At 47.0% G+C, this 23,217-nt stretch overlaps 1 protein-coding gene across 1 annotated transcript; it reads right to left on the reverse strand.

Moving 5' to 3' along the window:
* Positions 1–1,226: 1,226 nt before the first annotated feature.
* LOC133359444 (nuclear factor 7, brain-like) lies at positions 1,227–22,141 on the reverse strand. The gene is made up of 6 exons (XM_061577854.1): positions 21,515–22,141; positions 20,946–21,041; positions 13,533–13,766; positions 12,658–12,680; positions 12,218–12,321; positions 1,227–1,828 (listed from the first exon to the last, which is right to left on the reverse strand). The coding sequence occupies exons 1-6, from the start codon at positions 22,070–22,072 to the stop codon at positions 1,275–1,277; spliced, it is 1,569 nt and encodes a 522-aa protein (XP_061433838.1). The 5' UTR covers positions 22,073–22,141; the 3' UTR covers positions 1,227–1,274.
* Positions 22,142–23,217: the final 1,076 nt, after the last annotated feature.

Genomic DNA, 23,217 nt, shown 5'->3' on the forward strand with positions numbered 1-23,217 from the left:
GTAGACGGCTGAGAGGGTAGTAGGTTAGGGAGTGGCAGGTATCGGGTAGGAGAGTGTTGGGTGCAGGTGAGTGGGTGGTGGTCATCATTACCAAGCGTCGTCATTATCATCATCATCGTGCTCTTCATCATCATCCATCAGTCAGGATTCATTCATCATCATAGCTGTTTGTGAGTGTATTTGTGAGTGTATGTACATGTGTTTATCTGTTTGTGTGTCTGTGTGTGAGTGTGTTTATCTATCTGTGTATGTCTGTGTAGTCTTAACAGACTGTTGGGGAAAGGGCTGTTCGTAGCAAATAACAGAGCCTGTGAAGGCTGGCACTCTCGCACACGAGGGGGTGGGTGGCCAGCACCAAAACAAAAATACACACAAAGACACACACACAGACACACAGACACAATAACAAAACACACACAGACAAAGGTATACAGACCAACCCACTAACCCAAAGAAAATTATTCCCGTGTAGCTTTAACAGACTGTAGGGGCAAGTGCTGTTTGATAGTAGCACCTATGAAGGCCGGCACTGTGGCACACGAGGGGGTCGGTGACCAGTACCACGCCTTTGTCTCCCCAGTGGCGATGTTTGCACGTCGCAGCAGGTACTAATTTGAGGCTCAGTCGACCTAGGGGAGAGCCTGGACCGATTCCGATAATCGTCACTAGTGTTGGTGAACCGGTCATGGACCTCCCCTAGGTCGACTCAGCCTGAAAAAAGAGTTCTTGGTACGGTGTGTAAACATCACCACTGTGGAGACAAAGGCGGCCGGGCGTGGTGTTGGCCACCCACCCCCAAGTGTGCTGTGCCGGCCTTCATAGGGGTCGTCCATAAATGACGTCACGCGATTTTTGACCCCCCCCCCTTTGTCACACGGCGTCACAAAAAGTCAGACCCCCCCCCTCAAATATGACGTCTGCCCCACCAAAAAAAATAAAACATGCTTCAAATCTCTTTGAACTATTGTCATTGTAGTGCATATTTAATGTGGCGCTGCACTCTGATGTTGTAGGAGAAAACATTTATAAAAAAGTCTATTTAATTAAGTAGATCGTGTTGTCTATATTTATTTAAATTTGCGCATTTTGATGTGACGTCACATTTCTCACCCCCCCCCCCCACGTGTGTGACGTCATTTATGGACGGCCCCATAGGTGCTCGCTCACAGCACTTGCCTCAACAGTCTGTTAAGACTACACGGGGGATCTCTGTCTTTGTGTGCGTCAGTCTGTGCGTTGTGCCCGTTTCTCTGCGCTGCTCACACTCCGTGCTCTCAGTACGCACGACTCAGATCCAGAATCCTCACTGAGTTACCATCAACACCATGATACACCCACAGTGCGGGATAGAGCGGCTGACTAAACGAGTGGTGGATGGAGTGCAGCAGCTCCATGGAGTCGGCACGGTAAAACGACAGCAGCCCCGCCTCCCAGTGCAGGTGACACCCGACTCTCCGGGGAGGATCCCTCACCAGCACTGATGTCTCTACACCACCATGACGCACGTAGCAGCTGTTGTTAACTTTATATAAAACCCAGGATGAGTCGTTCTGTCCCAGCCTGCATTCGTCACCACTCCCTTTCCGTGCGATCGTCCCGTACGCGACTCCAACCTCACAGCACCCCGCCGCACCCCCCACGTCCACCTCCCAGTAGTGCTGACCCGACGAGAAGCTCTCGGAGCACAGGGCTTGTGACCAGCCATCAAAGCGGTGTGGGTGATCGGGGCGACCCTGGGAGACAGCGGTCCGCGTCACCGTCCTAAGGTCCGAGGAGATCTGGAGGTTGTTGCGGGCCGAGTTTGGGTCCAGAGTCGGTGAGCGTCCGTCTGCAGTAACGATAATCACAGTAGCCGTGTAACAACAGCACCACTATAACAATAGCACTCGTGCACTAACACGCACGTACACTACAATAGAACAATTCATAATGAGCATTGTTATACAACGTTGTAATGCGGAGCTATCGGTGTGATGACCTGTAACGGGCACTTTGTCAATCCACTGCTGGATGAGGGCCACCCTACACCGTGCGGGTCGCGGGGGATATTTGACCATACTTCACCATGCTGGTCACCGCGTGTTGTCGACGGCAGGCGGCGCAGCTGGCGAGAGCACAGAAGTACAGTACAGCGGTGCGTTTGTCTGCCCCGCCATATGCTGCCCCGCCACGTGGCACCGCAGCCTGTAGCACCTGCTAGGCAAGGTGGTGACTGCCGCGCCACCTGCTGCCCCACCACGTAGCCCCGCAGCCTGTAGCACCTGCTAGGCAGGGTGGTGACTGCCCCGCCACGTGGCCCCGCAGCCTGTAGCACCTGCTAGGCAGGGTGGTGGTGGCCGCCCGTGCGAGCCCTACCCAGGCCCAGCCCCTGCGGGGCTTTGCGAGGTGCCAGGAGGTGGGGCGCTCTGTACACTGGGGCTGCACGATTTGGGGAGAATCTCTAATTGCGATTTTTCTGACAGATATTGGGATTTGATTGGCGAATATTTTTTTTGAAAGTCAAGCTTCAGTTCAATATTTACTGTGTAATAGATTTGAAACATGTGATGGAGCATTACCACACGATACCATCAAACTATGAACTGCTCTATCTATTCTAATGCAAGGATGAGAACTTAAAATATATTTATTGCGTTCAATATGTATTTATTTAAATGTTTTAATTGAAATAGAACAATTAAACATTTAACAATTGTTAAGTTAGATAAGCAAAGTTATAAAAATAAATAAAACAATTCCAATAAGAAAGTAATTGGACTTTTGAAAATGGAAAAATAATCGCAGCCTTTGTGATTTGCTAATCGCAATGTTTCAAATTGCGATTTCGATTTGAAATCGATTAATCATTCAGTCCTACTGTGTGGTAGTGCCCGTGGGAGGCAGTGGATCACAGCAGCAGCAGCGTGGATATCAACACCGCCGTAGTGTCTCTGTGTGTATACAACAAACACAAACATTTCCCGTGTGTCACCTTTCACAGGCTGTAGGGGCAAGTGGTGTTGGTGAGCACCTGTGAAGGCCGGCACGGCACACGAGGTGGGTGTGATCGTGTAGTGATGTACACTCGTGTGTGTGTGATAGTGTAGTGATGTACACTCGTGTGTGTGATAGTGTAGTGATGTACACTCATGTGTGTGATAGTGTAGTGATGTACACGTGTATGTGTGAGTGATAGTGTAGTGATGTACACTCGTGTGTGTGTGTGATGGTGTAGTGATGTTCACTCGTGTGTGTGTTTGTGTAGTGATGTACACTCGTGTGTGTGTGATAGTGTAGTGATGACTGCGGTGTGTAAACATCGCCACTGGGGAGACAAAGGCGGATCGGGCGTGGTGCTGGCCACCCACCCCTCGTGTGCCGTGCCGGCCTTCATAGGAGCTCGCTAACAGCACTTACCCCAACAGTCTGTTAAGGCCATACGAGGGGTCTTTGTCTATCAACGTATTGGTATTTATTGATACGTGTTCTTTTGTAATTAACTTGTTGTTGCCTGTGTAGTGATTTACACGGGCAACTCAGATTATGCCTTGGTCTCACTGTCTACAATAACCTAAAGTTGCCTTTGATTCTGAGACCTTCAGGTTGTAACACTGAATCCTAAGAATCCTCAAGGTGTCTGTATCTCGCTGCCTCAATCACTAATAACACTATGTAACACAATCTTTGTCCCTGGGTAGTGTTATTTTTTAATTGCTTATGCCTAAAAAATATGGAAAATGGCTATTATTCTCCACAAACTTTGCTTTTGTGACCAGGACAGTGATATTTTGAAATTTACCTATCTTCAATGAAAAAACGGACGAATTTGTGTATTTTTGTTCACATAAAGTCAGCAAAAAACAACATATTAATCGAAATGAATATGTATTTATATTAAAGTAACACAAACATGACTACAAAAAATTTAGAAGTGAGTAGTTTATCGAGATTTACGATTATACTGTAAATCACGAATCAGCCCCCAAATTCTAGATTTGAAGCTTTCGTGACTGCAAGGATTCATACTCTTAGGTTTTTTTCGGTAAAGCCACGTAGGTAATAATAAAAATAAATAATAAAAATAATAGAAATAATAATAGAAATATAATAATAAATCACGACGTTTCGGAGGCAACACAAGTCTCCGTCATCTAGTTTGTAGTCTCCCATCATGTTCCCGTTATCCTGTCCTTGGTAGTGGTGTTCAAAGTCCAGTATATCCTGGTGAAAGCGCTCGCCCTAATCCTCTGATTACACTCCCATGTTCTCCTTGAATTTATCAAGATGAACATCAAGGATTTGAACCTTGAGGGACATCCTACAGCCAGTCTCAACCAGCTCCACATAGTTTTTGGTCTTGTGATTGCCCAGGAAGCCCCAAACCACTGCGACAAAGCTGTTCGAAGCCACTTTCTTCTTACTAGTGAGCTTCTTGGGAATTAATTATACTACAGGATCTTCTTTATCTGTGGTCCGACGAAGACACTGGCTTTGACCTTTGCCTCAGACAGATTAGGGAAGAAGTATTGAAGGTAGTTAAAGGCTACCGAAACCTTATCTACAGCTTTGACATTGTTTCATGAGGCCCAATTTGATGTGCAGTGGTGGCATCAGCACCTTCCGGGGGTCCACCAGTGGCTCCCACTTGACGTTGTTCCCCCCAACAGAGAACTCTGTCCGCTGTGGCCAGTCCTACCTGTGGTAGTGCATCTTCGTGTCCCTGCTGTCCAAAAGTCAAAGATAGCAGGGAATCTTGGTAAAACCGCCTTGGAGACCCATCAGGAATGCCACCATTTTGACGTCTCTGATAACCTCCCAGGCATACTCATCATACTTCAAGGCATCCAGCAAGGTCTTGATGCTGTTGTAACCCTCTTTGAGGTGCACGGAGTGAGCCAGGGGAAGAGACGGGTACTTGTTACCATTATGGAGCAGCACGGCTTTGAGGTTCCTGGGTGAGCTGTCAATGAAGAGGTGCCACTCATTCTGGTCACAGGTGATTCCGATTGCCTCGAACAGACTGGTCACATTGTGGCAGAAGCAGAGCCCATCTTGACTAGTGAAGAAGCTGCAAAAAGGTTGGCGACACTTCCTCTGATCTTCGACTTGCACACTTGCATCCAACAAGTTTCACTGCTTGAGCCTAGATGTCAAAATCTCGGCATTGGACTTGGTGAGACCAAGATCTCTGATCAAGTCGTTGAGGTATTTTTGGTTGGGGTAGTATGGGTTTCTCTCCTCAGCTCCACCACTGAAATTGTCATCTGGATCTACAACGTCTTCCTCACTCTCTAACTTGCTGCTCTCTTCTAAACACGGCTGCTCTCTCTCTGGAGGAGTGGGTATGGGGAGCTAATGGCAGTGTGACACCGAGGCGATGGATGAAGGAAGGTCCAGATACGTAATAGCAGGTGCATTATTGCCAGTCTGACGTTTGGAAGGGTTCACCATGCAGAAGTAGCAATTGCTTGAGTGGTCAGTGGGTTCCCGCCAAATTCTTGGGATAGCGAACTTTACGGCTCTCTTTTCCCCTCTGTACCATCCTACAAAAATAAATTGACTTCACCCATGACTAATGTGTAAGAGATTCTCGCAATATTTTTCATATATGATATAATTTCTCAATAGCATTGAAAATTGTAAAACATTTTAAACTTTAAAAAAACTTTTACAATGACATTTTTAAAAACAATTTCATAACATAAATGTCAAGCAACAATCGTCCACCTTACCTTCCAGAGTTTTGTTGCATTGCTCGCAGGTGAAATTAGGTCACCAGGGTTTGTCTTGATACCTGACAGGCATGCCGGAATATGCCTTGTAGGCCTCACAAATCTTGACAGATGCTTCCACAGAGTACATTTTCGCTCGTCTTGATCAACTGGCCGCAGACATAGCAAAATGCATCTGCTAGATGCTTGCAGCCTCTTGATGCCATCTCAGAAAAATGCAGATATGTATCCACTTAGGCAGCTGGAACTACAGTCATACCTCGGTATACGACCACTTCGGAATACGTCGAATTTGATATACGTCGTGTTTTGACGAGAAAAAATGTCTTGGGATACGACATCTTGCTTGGGATACGACACGCTTGCTAGAACTTGTATGTGTTGGAATGAGTCACCGCATACCCGCGTATACCCCGTTCACGACTGAAGCAAAGCGCCGCTCCTCAATCAACAAGCCGTTACAGTAGTGTGGAATGACCAGACAATGTCACACTTCTGGAACATTCTTAGAAGAAGGCAAAAACAAACTTCAATGGACAGGTTTATAGTAAAACTCAAACCTGGTGAGCCGCAACCAGGTCCAAGTCAAGAAAAAATGAGAGAAAAGAGAAAAAACCCCAGAATATCAGCTTCCTGAAGTTTTAATGGAAGGGGACTCTCCTTCAAAAAAATAACATCACCTCCTCCCCTTCCTCACCACCATCCTCTTAGGCTATCAACTCCTCTCAGCAAGGTAAAGTAAAGCAAATTTGTATTTTTATTTAAATGTATTGAATTTTTTTAATGAATTTTTTTAGTGCATTTATTTTAATTTATGTGTAGTGACATAAGAAGGGAGGGGCTGCTGGGGGCTCTGGGATCCTAGGCGAGTCCAGACGCTTAAGCCTCTGGGCGCCAGGCGCTGGGTTCCCAGGGGGTCCAGACGCTTAAGCCTCTGGGCGCCAGGCGTTGAGTTCCCAGGCGCTTAATCCCCTGGGCGCCGCCAACGGGGGGGGGGGGGGGGGGGGCTGTGTGTGCTCTGTGGGATGTCTGGTGGCGCACACGGCCCCACCTCTCGTTGGACCAGGCATAAAAGGAGAGCTCCCTGGACGATCGGGGCCCAGTTGTAACTCAAGACCCAAGACCCACGACCAGCCGTCTGAAGACCCTGGGATGCTGTGAGAGCCAGTGGTGGGACTCTGGAACTCCCAACTCTACAACCTTGTGAGGGCGAGCGTAGCCAGAGTAGAGTATCTAGAGTATCTAGGCTGTGTAGCTAGGCTGTGTACCTAGGCTGTAACAGAGTATCAGGACTGTTGGAGTGTTGTATTGTAATAAAGAAGTTACATCTACAAGTGTCTCCGGAACCCGTTACATTTGGCGTCAGAAGTGGCTTTGGAGACAAGAAGTAAGCCACGTACCTTCAGTCCTGACGGCAATGAAGAGGAGCAGGCAGCGATGGGGCGGCCAACGCCGGCCGACAGCGACGCTGCACCGCCGGCCGAAAACAACGCCGCACCGCCGGCTGAGCAGCTGTCTACTCCGCCGACCGTCCCCTTTCCAGCGTCGGGAGCAGAGATGGAGGAGGCGCTGCTTCGCCTCACAGAGCTGCTCTGCGCCACCGCCTCCCTCCTGGGCGAGATGCGGTGCTCGCGGCCGATGGCGGGAGAGAGAGAGGAGGCGCGGCGCTCGCCCGAGCCCGCCGCCGCCATTCCCCCCACGGATGTGAGGGATACTTCCGGGAATGACATCACTTCCACCAGAGGAGCAGTGACCGCTGGGAGCGACGTCACTTCCGGGCCCAGCGTGTGCCAACCCGACGACGCCGCGTCATCAGCGCTGCGTCCCTCACCGCCGGGTGACAGCTGTTGGCAACCTAGCATACTGCGTCATCAGCGCTGCGACCGGACAGTGAGGGCGCCATTCTTACTGTAACCAGCGCCGGGGCCGGCACATGGACCGACACGCTGCTCGCCGCCTTTGCTGCTCTGGCCAAAGGTTGGAGGTCGGGAGACCAGGCCCCTGACACTTCGTACATTTTACGCGCTCCGGATTAATGATTTTTTTGTTGACATTTTCTTCGTTGTCGTCGGGGAGTCGTGACTGTTGTTGGGTAAACTGTGTGGAGCTTCGCTCGTGAGTGTTGTCAATGTGTGTGCGAAACTTGCTTGTGATTGTTAACAATGTATGGTTTATATTGAGCTTTGTTCGTGATTGTTAATGTATAGCTTGTGCTGTCATTGTTAACGATGTATATACTGTATGGGGCATTTATCTTGAGATGGTGACAATGGCCCAGCGGGTGTTGTGTGTCTAACACGAGAGTTGTGGTCCTGTCATGCTATGGCTGACGGCTTGACCTGACAGCCCGGAGATAGAGACACTCCGTGGCATGTCTAGCCTAGTGGGCTGTGTGCTCACATGGCTCGGAGAGGGTGGTCCCGTAATGGAATAGCTGACGGCTTGACCTGACGGCCCGGAGGTTGAGACCCTCCATGGTACGTCTGGAGCAGTAGGCTCGCCCTGACGGCCCGGAGATTGAAACACTCCGAGGCGCGTTGAAACAGTGGGCTGGAGATTCGTGGTGTTCAGGTGTAGTTGTCCCGTTACGTTGGGACTGTATCCCTCAGTTGTTAGGGTGCATGTTGTGCAGGGAGTGAACAATGGGTCGTCTCAGATCGGTCGGTACAGCTATATGCTGCGATGCGAGTCTTGGAGAGAGGTTGGGTCTCAGATCGGTCAGTACAGCTATATGCTGCGATGCGAGTCTTGGAGAGAGGTTGGGTCTCAGATCGGTCGGTACAGCTATATGCTGCGATGCGAGTCTTGGAGAGAGGTTGGGTCTCAGATCGGTCGGTACAGCTATATGCTGCGATGCGAGTCTTGGAGAGAGGTTGGGTCTCAGATCGGTCGGTACAGCTATATGCTGCGATGCGAGTCTTGGAGAGAGACTGGGTTGAAGTCCCCCCCAATATGGCCGACGTGCGCGGTTTTAGGATGGAGACACCACGTTGGAAAGGCGGGGGGTGCAAACGGTTGACATGTAATGTCGGTGGTGATCCTCATTGAGGGCTGCTGGGACGCACGCACGGGATGCCTTGGAGATGCGGTTCGCGTGTGCGGCCACCATTTATGGACAGGTGCAGGCAGATTTATTTTGTTTGTCATGTAAATTTTATATATATATTAAAAAATGTAGATACTGGAGCAGCGCTGAAGTGCGACTTCTTTGCCCAGTACATGGGTCGGCCCTGAAGTACGACTTCTCGACCCGGGATGTAGACAGACGTCCGGATAAGTGTGTGTAGAGGGATGCTCGACATGTTGGTCTTCGCCTTCTCTCCAACTGAGTGATGGGAGGCTGGCAGAGTGGTGTGGATCCCTGCCATCCATGCGGTGGTTGTGTGATTTCGGTTCGATTACCGGTGTTGGTTGTGCATCCAACGCGTCGGAATCTGTATATTTGTTGTTGTTAATTCCCCGTTTCCTATGCGGATCCCGAGGAGGGCTAGGTGTGCCGCGGGTCGTTTGTTCACGTGTCATTGCTTCACCTTTTTGATTGATGCTTGTATATAGTGTAGGGTTGTACAGGTTGGTTATGGTTTTTATGGTTGCTTTCTTGTTCTCTTTTCTTTTCCTGTTGAGGCTCGCATATTTTTTTTCTCTCTCTCCCTTTCGTTAATTTAAACTTTCTAATTATTGACAGCCGGGATGGCTGGAGGCTACGTAGAGGGGGGTAATGTAGTGACATAAGAAGGGAGGGGCTGCTGGGGGCTCTAGGATCCCAGGCGAGTCCAGACGCTTAAGCCTCTGGGCGCCAGGCGCTGGGTTCCCAGGGGGTCCAGACGCTTAAGCCTCTGGGCGCCAGGCGTTGAGTTCCCAGGCGCTTAATCCCCTGGGCGCCGCCAACGGGGGGGGGGGGCTGTGTGTGCTCTGTGGGATGTCTGGTGGCGCACACGGCCCCACCCCTCGTTGGACCAGGCATAAAAGGAGAGCTCCCTGGACGATCGGGGCCCAGTTGTAACTCAAGACCCAAGACCCACGACCAGCCGTCTGAAGACCCTGGGATGCTGTGAGAGCCAGTGGTGGGACTCTGGAACTCCCGACTCTACGACCTTGTGAGGGCGAGCGTAGCCAGAGTAGAGTATCTAGAGTATCTAGGCTGTGTAGCTAGGCTGTGTACCTAGGCTGTAACAGAGTATCAGGACTGTTGGAGTGTTGTATTGTAATAAAGAAGTTACATCTACAAGTGTCTCCGGAACCTGTTACATATGTATGCATTTTAGTAATAAGTAGTGTCTATATTATTTTATACAATCCCATTAATGTATAATATGCCATATAAATTATTATTTCTTATACTCTGGAATGGATTATTTCCTTTCCCTTTATTTTTTATAGGAAAAATTAGTTTGGTATACGTCATTTTCCGTATAAGTCATACCTTCTGGAACGTATTTAAGACGTATACCGAGGTACCACTGTATACTGAACTGGTGGGCTTAAGGCTCCTATATTTATACTACTTTTTATTACTGGAAAGTTCTAGAATGTTTTAAAAGTTACGACAAGTTTACTCAGCACTGAATCTATCTGGAATTCTCTTTGAAAATATGTAAATTTCAAAATATCACTGTCCTGGTCACAAAAGCAAAGTTTGTGGGGAATAATAGCCATTTTGTGTACTTTTGAGGCATAAGCAATTAGAAAATAACACTTACTACCCAGGGACATTTTGTTTTATTACACAGTGTAATGAATCCTAATAATATTAGCTATAGCTTGTGTGTGTCAAAGACTCAGTGCCGTTGATTTGGAGAGCTTCAGACTTTAACACGGAACCCTAAGAATCCTAACTATGTCTGAGTCTGTATCATGCTGCCTCAAGCACTATTAATGCATCCTAAGAATGTCAGCCATAGTGTCTCTGTGTAAAACACTCATACGCAGAATAGCAATATCATCCTCACTCAATATACAAACGTGTAGGGTTGATAGAGCTCATGTAATACTCCTTTACACTCGTGTGTGTGCTGTATGTGAGCGTAGAGGTATTGCAATACATGGGCAATAGCAATGTATCTGTTTGCACAGTGATACATGTGATTAGCCACAGCGATAGCCCAGTCTGGCTCTGTGAGCCTCAGGTATTAGCATTGAACCCCAATAATCCTTAAGATGCCTTAGTATGGATATAGCAGCCTCAAGCACATTATGAATGAATAATGAGAATCCTTAGGCTGCCTTAGTCTGGTTATGAGCCTACAGAATTAACAATTAACCCTACGCATCACTATGGTGATGTAGTCTGGCTCGAGTCTGATGATAACATCCAGTACAGAAAATAATTATACTCGTAGATTCATCTGCTACGATGGTTACTCTGGCCAACAGCATCTTCACGGGATAATACACGTGTAATATCAATGGAGCTTATGTAATAGTGAAATACACTCGTGTGTGTGCTATATATTATTATCTAATGAATACATTACACTCGTAAAGTTTATGTTTGCACATGCAGTGTAGTGATAGACAAGGTAGACCAAGATTATGCCTTAATCTCGCCCTGTGAGCCTCAGACATTAACTGGGGAACCTAAGAATCCTAAAAATGCCTTAGTTTGACTCTCTGAACATCAGGCTGTTGACATGAAGCCTAAAAATCTTCAAACGTGTCTTAGTCTGGATGTATGATCCTTGGGTATTACCAATCAACCCTAAGTTTAAATAATCCATAAGAGGTTTTTTTGGGGTTAGATCGCGTAAATATATAAATGTGTCGTTAAACCTGCCACCACGCGACACAGACAACTAGTAAGGGTTGTCACGTAAACAGAATATGCCAATTCGTCACTAGTACAGCAAATTTATATTGATGTAGTTATAAAAGCCATTTCACCATATGAATCCTGCAGGCAGATTTTGTGTCCGCAGTCCTGATGCTTACAGCACGTGCCCGGTACTCGTTTAAGCCAAGGGTTCATCTGGGAGAGGTTCAGAATTGGTTCTGAATCCACTCACCATTGATGATAGCCATGGCCGTGAGTCACGTGTAGGTGACCATGTTTGTAGCTCAGTGCACAGAGCATCCCATCACCATTGCACATCCGTACTCACTCTCGCTCATCTACACATACGCATTCAAACAGACACAATTACAAGACCCCCCGTATAGCCCAAACAGGCTGTAGGGGCAAGAATTGTTAGCGAGTGGCACTTCAAGGCCGGTATGGAACATGAGGGGGTGGGTGGCCAGCACCACGTAAGGTCGCCTTTGTCTCCCTAGTGGCAGTTTTTACACACTACACCAGGTAGTCATTTGAGGCTGAGTCGACCTAGGAGAGGCTCATGACCGGTTCAGAAAATTGTCACTGGTGTTGGCTGTGAACGGGAATCGAATTTGTGTTGCCAAGTTCATATTGTAGCACGTTAACCACTATGCCACCGCTCTGCAACATACACACAAGACACAATTACACGCAAAATAACACACACACACAGGTGGTAAGAGTCCGTGGAACTCACACATGAATCCCAGCAGGTTGACCACAGCTCCCTGCAGGGCGCTGATCGTGGCGATGTCTTTTTTGCTGGGAGATGAGGGTGGATCTCCCTTCTGAGCGTCTCTCCTGTGAGGCAAAAACCAGCAGTGACACACACAGCCCATGTCTTACACAGCATCATCATGCACAGCATAATCACACACAGCATCAGCATACACAGTATCATACTACACATCATCACACACAACATCATCACCCGCCATCATCACACATGGCATCATCACACATGGCATCATCACACACGGCATCACAAACGGCAACATCGCGCACAGCATCACAGCACACAAAATCACACAACCCTCGTCTTACACAGCATCATCACACATCATCATCATTACTCAGCCCATGTTCCACACAAGGCGTCACCCCGTGTGTTAATCTGTGCAAGTTCATAGTCCATACCGGTTTGTCTCTTTCAGGTGAACCTGCAGGAGTCAGACACAGGGGGCGTGAGTCAGTTCACATCCAGCCACGTTAACCACACGGTGATTGGTAGACGCGATGAGGCTGCACTCAGACATTCGCGTGGCCTAGTGTTGTTGGTTGTAATCAAGACAAAGCCATGGATGCATTAGGACTCAATGATTCTCATCAGTAAGGTGTGGCCTCTAAAACTGTTGCCACTCGGTACCCGATGTCATGGCAAGAGGCGTCCGTGGCACTTGACATCGAGTTGCAGTGATTGTGAACCAACATTCAAAATAATGATCCACTGCGAGAGTGAATTACAACCAGAGCGTGGTGTTAGTAGAGTCCATAATTTAGCAGGGTGAACATTTGTTGAGGCAAGCAATCTCGGGATTTGTTTTAACTTTCAAAGACTCATCAGCAGTCAATGCTGAAATATAACTACTTCTGGAATTCCTGATGTTAAAAGCCCTTCCGTGTTCAGCATTACTAATGGTTGGTATACATTTGGTAAAATGAAAAATTTTAATGTAGTGTCAAGTGGCCTCAATCTGATGTACATTACAGGATGATGCGGTTACAATTTGTAATGCCAATGTCTGCATATATTACCAACCAATTAACTCGTGGAATTTGTGTGTTAATAGTTTTTTTTTTTATTGAGCGCTAGTTTATATTTTTATTACAATATACAAATCCAAGTTGGTGAACTTGACTCTACATTTACTTTCAGAACCCATGGGCTATATGTTGTCTTGACAATGGAAGTGGCGTTATCTTGTGTTTTGTGTTGCAACGCATCTGCCAAGTTTACAAACGTAATGAACATGTGAACTGGGGCACTCGCCCTGGCTCCGTGAGTGCTCTACCTGCAAGAACGTGAGTGAGTCCCTCTCCTCCTGCAGAGCGCGCAGGCGCGTGGCTGCTGCCTGGAGCTCGCTGATCTCGTGCTCATAATGAGCGATGTTCTGCTCGATCCGGGATAGCAGCTCGCGCCCCTTCATGTCCACGCGATCCAGAGCTGCCCTCTCGTCCTCATCCAGCATCACCCTCATGCGGGTGAACTCGCCTGAGATGTGAGCCTTGGTCTGGACCATGGAATCCTGCAAGGGGCATGCGATAGATTCTGTAAAATCATATTCTATGCTGTTAAGACAAAAGACACATTGTTTTCCAGTTACTCCAAACCTATTTTTCCCTGCCTTCACGTTATGTCTTTGGACTCACATCCCATTAAACAGGTAGATAACTTTAGGTATCTAGGTGCTATCTTGCCCTTCAAATTTATCATATCGTTTAATAAACAAAATCTTCTATATAAATAAACAAATTGTCTCACCTCGGCTCCAACTTGATATAGTCCAAGTCACCATCCTCCCCATCTTTGACTCCTTTGAAATAAATGACCGCCTAGCCTCTTGTTCCATTATACCACCTGGCTGCCCACTTTGACCTTGATGCCTCCATATCAACAAATTATTGCAACCTCTGTATCACCTCCAATTTATCTCCCCTGGATATGTTTAGAGACCACCACTGGACTATCTTCATCCTAAGATTCCTTTTAAACAAATCCGCCAAGTATGTAAGGACCTCCTAACTCCACAAATTCCCAGTCGCAACCTCAATAAGTACCTCCCTGTTCTCTCTAAAATTACCAGAAATTAAAACTAGGTTTTGCGACGCGTCCTTCCACACTGCTGTTACTACCCCATGTTACTGGAGTGTCCTTGCCTCAGCCTAGGCTGGGCTCCCTCCCCAGCCTCAAACACGATTAGAGGGCTGCGTAATGATTGAGATATGAACCAGTGCTGGACTCTACCTTCACAAACCTGCACTGACCCACGCAACTAAGTATGGCCAACGAGCCTCAATGATCAACACGATGTTGTGGAACCTTCGTCCAGAAGTGTATTGGTGAGGATCTGTAAATTATTTACCAAAACAGATAGGCACATGTTCTTGGTTCTTTTGGTAAAGATAAGCACATGATTCACCTTCTGCATAGATTCATCATTAAAAGTATGTTGTACACAATCTATTTGCCCCATGGCCTTTTGGGACTGAATTATTTTATCAGTACTGGCAAACCTCGCTAAAAGCTCAGTATGCTTCCTGAAGTGAGTGCTTATCGAATCAGCGTTAAAATGGGTCATTATACTGTTGTATGTATCAGGATGTGTTCCCGTCAGCGTTATTGCTTTCGGATGACCAATATATGAGGGCTTCATTGGAGTATCGGTAAAAGCACCAAGAATACAGATGGTAAACATGATTTCATGAATAAAAAATAATTATAATAACCATATTAAGTATGACGTACTGTACATAACACTGTACTCCTGCTACCATAGCAGCAGTGGGAGACGAGGGTGGAGGAGCTGCTGCACTCCCAGTCCGGGGTCATTCTCAGAGAAGAGCTCCAGGACCTCCGTTATCTTAGCGAAGCCCTCAGTCTACATTTCTGTCGTGAGGTTCCTTTTAGATGGAGCCAGGAACTCTATCCTGGTCGAGTGAGTTCTCACCTCGCTAACATTTAAAAAACCAAAATAGATTGTTGATTTTTTTAAAATAAAAATCGTTATAATCGAATCATGGGGGGTGGGGTCTGGTTGGCTCAGCGTCCGTCCCTCTCATTGGCTGAGCGAATGATTAGGGGTGGGTACGTTTCCTTGGCCAGCACTGCTGCGTGTTCCCACTCGTAAGAGCTTTATATGAGACTAGCTGTACCTGGTAAAACATTCACTGATCTAGCAGATCTTAATTAAACATTCACGCATTTTTGTTACTCATATTTTTCAACAAATATTGATATAAATACACAATTGCCATATTCTGTGTTTTTTCCGACACTAGATTAAGTGAATCACACGATGTTACTCTTGATCGAGCAAAATATAATTGTATACTCTTTGGTTTTTTCGGTAAAGTCACGTAGGTAAAAAATAAAATAAAAATAAATTAAATCACGACGTTTCGGAGGCAACACAAGCTTTCGTCTTCAGGTGGCAATGTCACAGCAAAATTACTGTATCAAGTGAAGTGATACAGTAATTTTGCTGTGACGGTTAGCATTTGAAACTGAATGGTAAATTTGCGTCTAATGGAATAAGTACCCTGTCGGAGGTTGCTCCACCGATCAATTTTGCTTCGATTATGCAAGTTTGTATTTGAGTAAGAGTAAGTCTTGTACCATTAAGTAGTCCTCACAATGACATTAGGTTTCTAAGGAGCATGATAACGGCTCCTGCTTAAAGTTTCAGTTCATGAGGAGGCATTCCGGTTGGAGTAAGACTTTAACAATTCTTCCGGGATTGCAAGTTGATCAGCAGTATCATCACTCACAATAGTATCCAAGCACTTGAAAAGCACTCAGCTCCATTGTTGAGATAAAAAAGTCTGCATTTGTAACATTCAGTATTGCGCTTCATTTAAGCTGTTCAGGAGTAATCGTAGAAAAGTAAATGTCACCGTATAGTTGCGCAAATATATCTTGATTTTCTGGATAGCAGTGTGAGGGTAGTGTTGCTGTATCGTCTGTTTATCCATCAACAACGTCCAGGGGCTATTCCACAAGTTCTTTTTCACTTTCCAGAGCTCGCAAATTCTGTTTCAGCTTCAGCGCCTGTAATTCTCCCCAGAAACGATGTTTCTTTATACAAGAGGCCGTGAACCACGTAAAGTAACCAGTAGGACTTGCCTCCAAATTGTTTACATTTAACTGTTCGATCACCCAATAATCTATCAACAGCCTGGCATACGTGTGTGCTTCATCCCAGACAATTAGTTTCGATTGGAATATATTTGTGGCTTCGTGTTTGGCTTTATATTGCAAGTAATTGTTGCAGTTATTTTCAAAGGGATTTTAGAGACTGAATGAGCAGATCAGCCTCCAGCTAATAGTTTGCTGGTATTCCTGTTGACGTAACTGGTGTTGCTATATCCCCTTTACCTCTAATAGTAGAGTGACATATTGCTGACTCTTGTACAGCAGCTGCAACTGTAGGTGGGCCAATAGCACACACGCTTTTGAGCATATATGCGTGTGTGCAGGTAGGGTGGAGGAACTGGGGCAAGGGTCACGGTTGACCTCGTGGGGAAGAACCCTCTGGTGGGTTCGAAAAGGGAGGCGTGGCTAGGGCGGAGCCAAGCCACGCTGAGGGGAATATAAGCAGCAGAGAGCGAGAGCTCCAGGCTGTCGGTTCTGGGAGTGGACTCGTCTCTTCCTCGTCGCCTTTGTCGCTACCGCCTTCACCTGGGCATTGCGCGGCCGGACAGTAGTTGGCTGTCTCGATCGACGCCATCGGTGCAATGCGGCAGGGTCGTGTCTGGGCCGGGTCATGCGGCAGCATGGTCATGAGAGAGAGGGGGCCGGAGTTGGTGGCGTGAACACAACACCAATAAAAGGGGAGGACGGTGCCTCCTGCTACTACCTCGTCTCTAACTGAGTGTATGCGACGCACGCCACCCGCACACACACACAAGCCTCGAGCATGAAGGAAGAAGAGACCTACGACACTACACTTAGAAAGAGTGATAGATGCCATTCAGGACAATAGCACAGGATATATATGTGCAAGGAGACAGAATAAAGATTCGTGGACGACAGATCCAATGGAAAAAAAAGCTGCATATTACTGCAGCAAAGTGTACATACGCTTGTAGTGACATAAGAGGGAAGGGGCTGCTGGGGGCTCTGGGACCCTAGGCAACCCAGACGCTTAAGCCCCTTGGCGCCACCAACGGGGGGGGGGGGGCCTGTGTGTGCTCTGTGGGATATCTGGGGGTGCACACAACCCCACCCCTCGTTGGGGACGAGGCATAAAAGGGCAGTTCCCTGGACGATCGAGGCCAGCTGTAGCTCAAGATCCAAGACCCAAGACCAGCCATCTCAGGACCCTGGGGCGATGTGAGGGCCAGTGGTGGGACTCTGGAACTCCCGGCTCTACGTCCTAGTGAGGGCGTGTTCCAGAGCGTAGCCAGAGTAGAGTATCTAGGCTGTGTACCTAGGCTGTGTACCTAGGCTGTAACAGAGTATCAGGACTGTTGGAGTGTTGGATTGTAATAAAGAAGTTACCTCTACAAGTGTCTCCGGAACTAGTTACACGCTGAATAAGTTAGGAAAGGATGCAGGACTGAGGATTAACGTGGAGAAGACAAATCAATTGTGTTCGGAAGGGAATACATTGAGAAAAAAGTAATAATAGAAAGCAGCAAGATTGTGAATGTAAAGGAATTTGTATACTTGGAACGCCTACTGACATGGGACAATGACTGCACTAAGCACACAATAAGAGCGAGGATCGCAAAGGCAAAATGATTAATGGCAGGATTCAATAACATCTGGAGAAGGAAGCAAATCAGCTAAAAGAACAAACTGGACATCTTAAGAACATGCGTGTTCAGTACAGCTTTGTATGCTTGTGATACTTGGACATTAAAAAACTACTGACAGATACTATATTGGTACTTGAAATGTATTGCTACAGAAGGATACTGCATCTAAGCTGAACCCAAAGAATGACCAACGTAGAAGTAAGAAAAATATGGCGCACAGAAGAAGACCTGATGATGCAGCAGTGATGAGAAGGAAACTGGCACTAGTTGAACACATATGTAGTATGGAAAACAACAGGCAAATGAAAAGAATGTTGTTGTTGTTCAGAAATATGGAAGGAACCGGAAAGAGAGTTAGACCTCACAGATAATGTATTGACAACATTAAAGATTGGTGCCAGAAAGATGTGGCACTACTAGAGCATATCGATAAGACAGAGAGAGAAAAGTGGAAACCAATGACGACATGGGCAGTAGACACCTACTACGGGCTATCTGCCCTTGGATCGTCATGATGATGTTCACCAGGTAGGGCAATGGTGGTGTGGTGGTCATCAAACTGTGTGGTGAGTCATTTATGAATGGGTGCTGGGCTGTCTTCACCAACCCACATTGACCAGCATGATAAAGTATGGTTAAGCAATCTGCTAGCCTGACGGTTGTGGCAAGGCCTCAATGTTACACTGGTTTAACAAAGAGTATAATTTATCCATAAAAGTTATTTTTAGTACATGTGTAGCATAATACCGCCAGCTGGTGGACAGCAGCGGCAACTGTGGTGGACAAACAGTACACACGCCGATAAGGGTGTGCAAGGTTTGTTAGCAGAGAGGAGGAACTCGGGCAAGGGTCACAGAGAAACCCATTTGAAGGCCTCTGGAACCTGCTAGCGGGTTCGAGAAGGGAGGTACAGTCAGGGCGGAGCCAGGCCGCTCTGGGAACATAAAAGGAGCCAAGAGCAGGGTCTCGGGGCTGCCGGTTCTGAGAGTGGACTTGTCTTGTCGTTGCTGTCCTCTCGTTGCCGTCGTCACTGCCGTCTTCACGAGATATTGTGCTGCTTAAAGTTGTTGGCTCAGTCGGCACGGTCAGTGTTTGACCGTTAGTGTTGTGTACAGGATAGGTTAAGCAACTGTGGAGAGTGCGTGGACAAGACCGTGGAAGTTGATAAACAAAAGGTGCCTCCTACGAACCTTGTTTCCGAATCATTGACACTACAAATGCGTAATGTACATACATGATGCACATCGTGTGTGCTGATGAACTGTGAATAACCCAACCAATAATAGATATCAATTGTAATTTATATAAATACATGAACCCCTCCCCCATCCCCTGGTCTCCGAACCTGATTGGCTCACAAGTGATGACATCGCATTTATTTCTTTATTTAAGAACAATTCTGGCTGTGGCCTGATTAAGCTGGTTGCAATTACCGGTGAAATGTCATACTCGAATTGTAAATGTTGTGGGTTTACTCTCAAACACACCGGTTTGCTGAACTAGTAATATGTAATTGGCATGTTTTTTTTTACGTGACAAACCTTACAAATTGGCTGTGTTGGGTGGTGGTGGGTTTAATGACACATTCATATTGTTACGATCTAACTCCAAAAAAACCTCTAATTTGGATAATAATAGTCGCAAAAGCCTAAGTGTTAACCTGGTGTAAATTATGATTACCATCACAAGGTGACTTGATTGAGGATACAAATCAATCATTAACAGGCCGGGGTGTAGCGATGCTCATGACACATCGCCAGGAAACTTTGTCCTGGGTTCCACACCACGCCGAGTGCAGGCCGCCTAGATTACGATGCCTGAGATCGGCCTCAATCGTGCGCGTCCAGGTCAGCCTCGGCCTGCCCCTGGGCCACCTCCAATCCTGAGCAAGGCCATCAATGATTGCACACAGTGCTCTGGTGGGATCATCCAATGCGTCAGCCCTGCAATGTGTCCACAGAGCCAGATCCTCCTGGCTGTGACTGCTTCAGACAGCAACTGTCGTGCCGTTCATCGATGGACTCCAGTATTTGAGATACATTCGCAGAGTGAATGTGAAGTCTCCGTCGCAAGCAACACTGGTCAAAGGCGTCCAGTTCTCTATATGAGGATACGCCCTATTCTAGGTCATATATTTAGTTAGAATGTAAATCCATGCAGTTGATAACAAATAGGCTCAAACCCATTCCTTGCAGAAATGTTAAAAGTATACACAATTGCATTATTATCGGTTGCCTTATACCAGGGGTGGGGAACCTTTTTCTGCCAATGGCCATTTGACATTTATAACATCATTCGCGGGCCATGAAAAAGTATCAACTTAAAGATTATCCCGTTATATTTGGGCAAAACATTTAATTTACTCACCCCTAATGTGATGGCTGGAACTGCCAAATGATTTTGTGAGCCTTATGCGGCCCACGGGCCGGACGTTCCCCACCCCTGCCTTATACGCACAACACCAAGATTCAGTCATTAATACATCACAATGAATGCAAACTTAAATGCAAGTAAAACAAGTTTTAACATTCCATTATGTATTAATTGTCTATTTTATACTTGGGTGTGTGATGAAACAGTTTTCCCTGCGTTCCCTGTCATATATCTTCAAGTCAACTCTTGTGTTCTAGAATTAAAGAGGTAAGATTTTCTATGAAATTTTATCACAATCTTTACTTCTTTTAAGTGTTAGTTTTTAATCCAATGCACTTTTATTTTATCAAACCCATAGAAAGTCATTCGAGTTATCCCGTATACAGCTTTGCAGTGGTACTAAAAATAAACGTGTTTGTTATAAACGTTGCATTTTTAAATCTACATTCAAGCAGCAATATACGTAATGTATTGCTACATTATTTGAATCTACGGAGTTGTCCTCATAGAGAGAGAGTCACAGACTTCACGCAGGGTGGAGGCCACGAGGTCACAGAGCCCACACGTCGTACCTGCACGTCCTTGCAAGTGGACTTCATCTGTCCCACGGATGCCTCCGCTTTCTTCCTCTTCTCATCCACCGCTCGCGTCTCTTCTCCGACTCTACTCTGTAAGAGACGAAGTCACCAGAGGGGACTCCACTCCTTGAGCGGCTCCCTCTCAGCCCCACTCCACACAGAGCCCTCCACAGTGACGGCTCTAGAATTGCCCACCAGAAGAGTGCCAAGGAAGTCAGCCTGGACTGACTTAGCAGTCTGTAAGCAAGAAGGCACAGTGAAGAGAGAATAATAACTTCGTCATGTTTTCTTTAATGCGATGTGGAAGTTGCAAATTTGTCAGCTCATGTCCAGGTGTTGTAGAGGCCACAGCAGGGGACAGGGACATGATCGTTCAACACAATGGCTCTTCACTTCACGAGCAACGTCCAAACACAGCCTTCCTCCAGCACGGCTCACTCAAAAAGCCTTGACCCACCCTCCTCCTCCATGCACTAAAAGCTCCTGTCCCTTCCTTTCCCTTTCAAAACCAAATGGCTACCTTGAACTGAAGCGATCCCATTCTCACACCGTGAGGTACTCACCTTCCGTGTCTCATGCTCATCCTCCAGTGTGTCGACATCATGCCCTCTATGTTCTCCGGTAATGGTACAGGCAACGCACACCAGGCTCGCGTCCTGCTTGCAGTAGAATTTGAGCTCCTCTTTGTGCTTCTTGCATCTTCTTTCCTCCAAGCTGACAATGGGAGCCACCAGGACGTGGTCCATCAACTTCGGGTTTTTCAGATGAGGCTTCAGGTGGGACTCACACAGGGACATCTCACACCTGAGGCAGGTCTTCACTGCAGGAGTCTCCCCATCATCACAGCCATCACAGAAGACAACTCCGGCCATCCTCTCTCCAACTCTGAGCTGCTCCACCAGGTTGGCGAGCGCCACGTTCCTCTTCAGCTGGAGTCGCTCAGGGAAGACCGCTCGGCACTGCGGGCAGCTGAAGCTGCTCGCTGTCTCCCAGGCACCGTCCAGACACCGGAGGCAGAACGAGTGTCCGCAGCTCAGCGTGGAGGGGCAGTCAAACGTGTCAAGGCAGATGGGGCAGCTCAGCTCACTGTCTACACAATCACTGGGAGACGCGCTCGCCATGGCCCATGGCTTCACTTGGACTCAGTCGCTCGCCGCGGCTCACAGAGGAGCTATCGCAGCAGCAGCTCACACAGCGGAGACGAACAAGGAAATGAACTTGACTTCACCTGCAGTTAAGTTATAAATACTTTGAGACACGCCTTGGAATGTTCCACAAGGGGGCCGCGCTCACCTGTGTAGACGCGGCGTCACAGTCACGCACTGTGTTAGCTAAAACTTATTTTTGTGTTTAGTTTGTTGTCCTTCCCCTGCACTTCGAATTAGCACGGTTGGCTATGTGCAGTGTGGAAGAAGTTAAACATACATAGCTTTGACCGTTTGTCAAGTGATATAATATTTGTACAAACAAAACCCAGCAGCAGCCACCCGGGACACAGCGATAATGGTTTGTTCCACAGGCCGATTGACCAGGTAGGGTCAGGCTGTGTGCATTGCACACAGTGGAACCGCACCTTGTACAAACAGTGTGATGGTAATGGTTAACTAGTTTTTTTCCCCATCTGTGTCTTTATTCATTTTTTCTTGCAAGGCCTGTTTGTTTAAGCTTCACAGTCTGTAATCGTCTTCCACCTTCATCAACTAATATTTAACTACTGGCTTCATGCGACCTTTGTTCATCTGTCAAATATTTTTTTGTTTATTTATTCCTACGACACCGTTTTATTCTGGGTGGATGGTGTATGTTGAATTTATTTCGAACCGTACGTAGTCAACCGTGCTAATCGGAGGTGCGAGTGAGTGGGTGGTGGTAGTTGAGTGAGTGGGGGGGGTATATGGTGAGAGGAGAGACAGATGGGCAGGAGGATGGCGTGAAGGGTGGTCAAGCAGGCGGTGAGGGAGGGAGGAAGGGTGGCTGGAAGGGCGTGCGGTTGAGTAGTTGGGTTCCTGGGTGGGTGGCCTCACGAATGACCAGAGCGAACAGCCCCTGGCTCAACAAACATTTAAGCTTATTAACTATATGACTTTCACTGTACATTTTCCTATTTTGCGTAAAAAAAAAAATCGAGGTTCATATATTCGTCCACTATTGTTAATGTGAATATTTTACATCCTGGACTTGCTGAGTTTGGCCGATTCTATCAAAAATATTTAATTATATTTTACCAGGTAAGGCCCACTGAGGTTTATAGCTCTTTTCAGAAGCG

This window comes from Lethenteron reissneri, chromosome 65, assembly GCF_015708825.2.
Source record: "Lethenteron reissneri isolate LAM-NWPU_2019-01 chromosome 65, ASM1570882v1, whole genome shotgun sequence".
In the NCBI taxonomy this organism is placed as follows: domain Eukaryota; kingdom Metazoa; phylum Chordata; class Hyperoartia; order Petromyzontiformes; family Petromyzontidae; genus Lethenteron; species Lethenteron reissneri.

Bases quoted from the DNA above. Each gene is read 5' to 3' on its own strand.
- LOC133359444 (XM_061577854.1), bottom strand. From the start codon at position 22,072: ATGGCGAGCGCGTCTCCCAGTGATTGTGTAGACAGTGAGCTGAGCTGC. The intron at 13,767-20,945 runs GTACGACGTGTG...TGCCCCTTGCAG, and splicing joins CCACTTGCAAGGACGTGCAG to GATTCCATGGTCCAGACCAA. The intron at 1,829-12,217 runs GTGAGTTCCACG...TCGTTACTGCAG, and splicing joins CAACCTGCTGGGATTCATGT to ACGGACGCTCACCGACTCTG.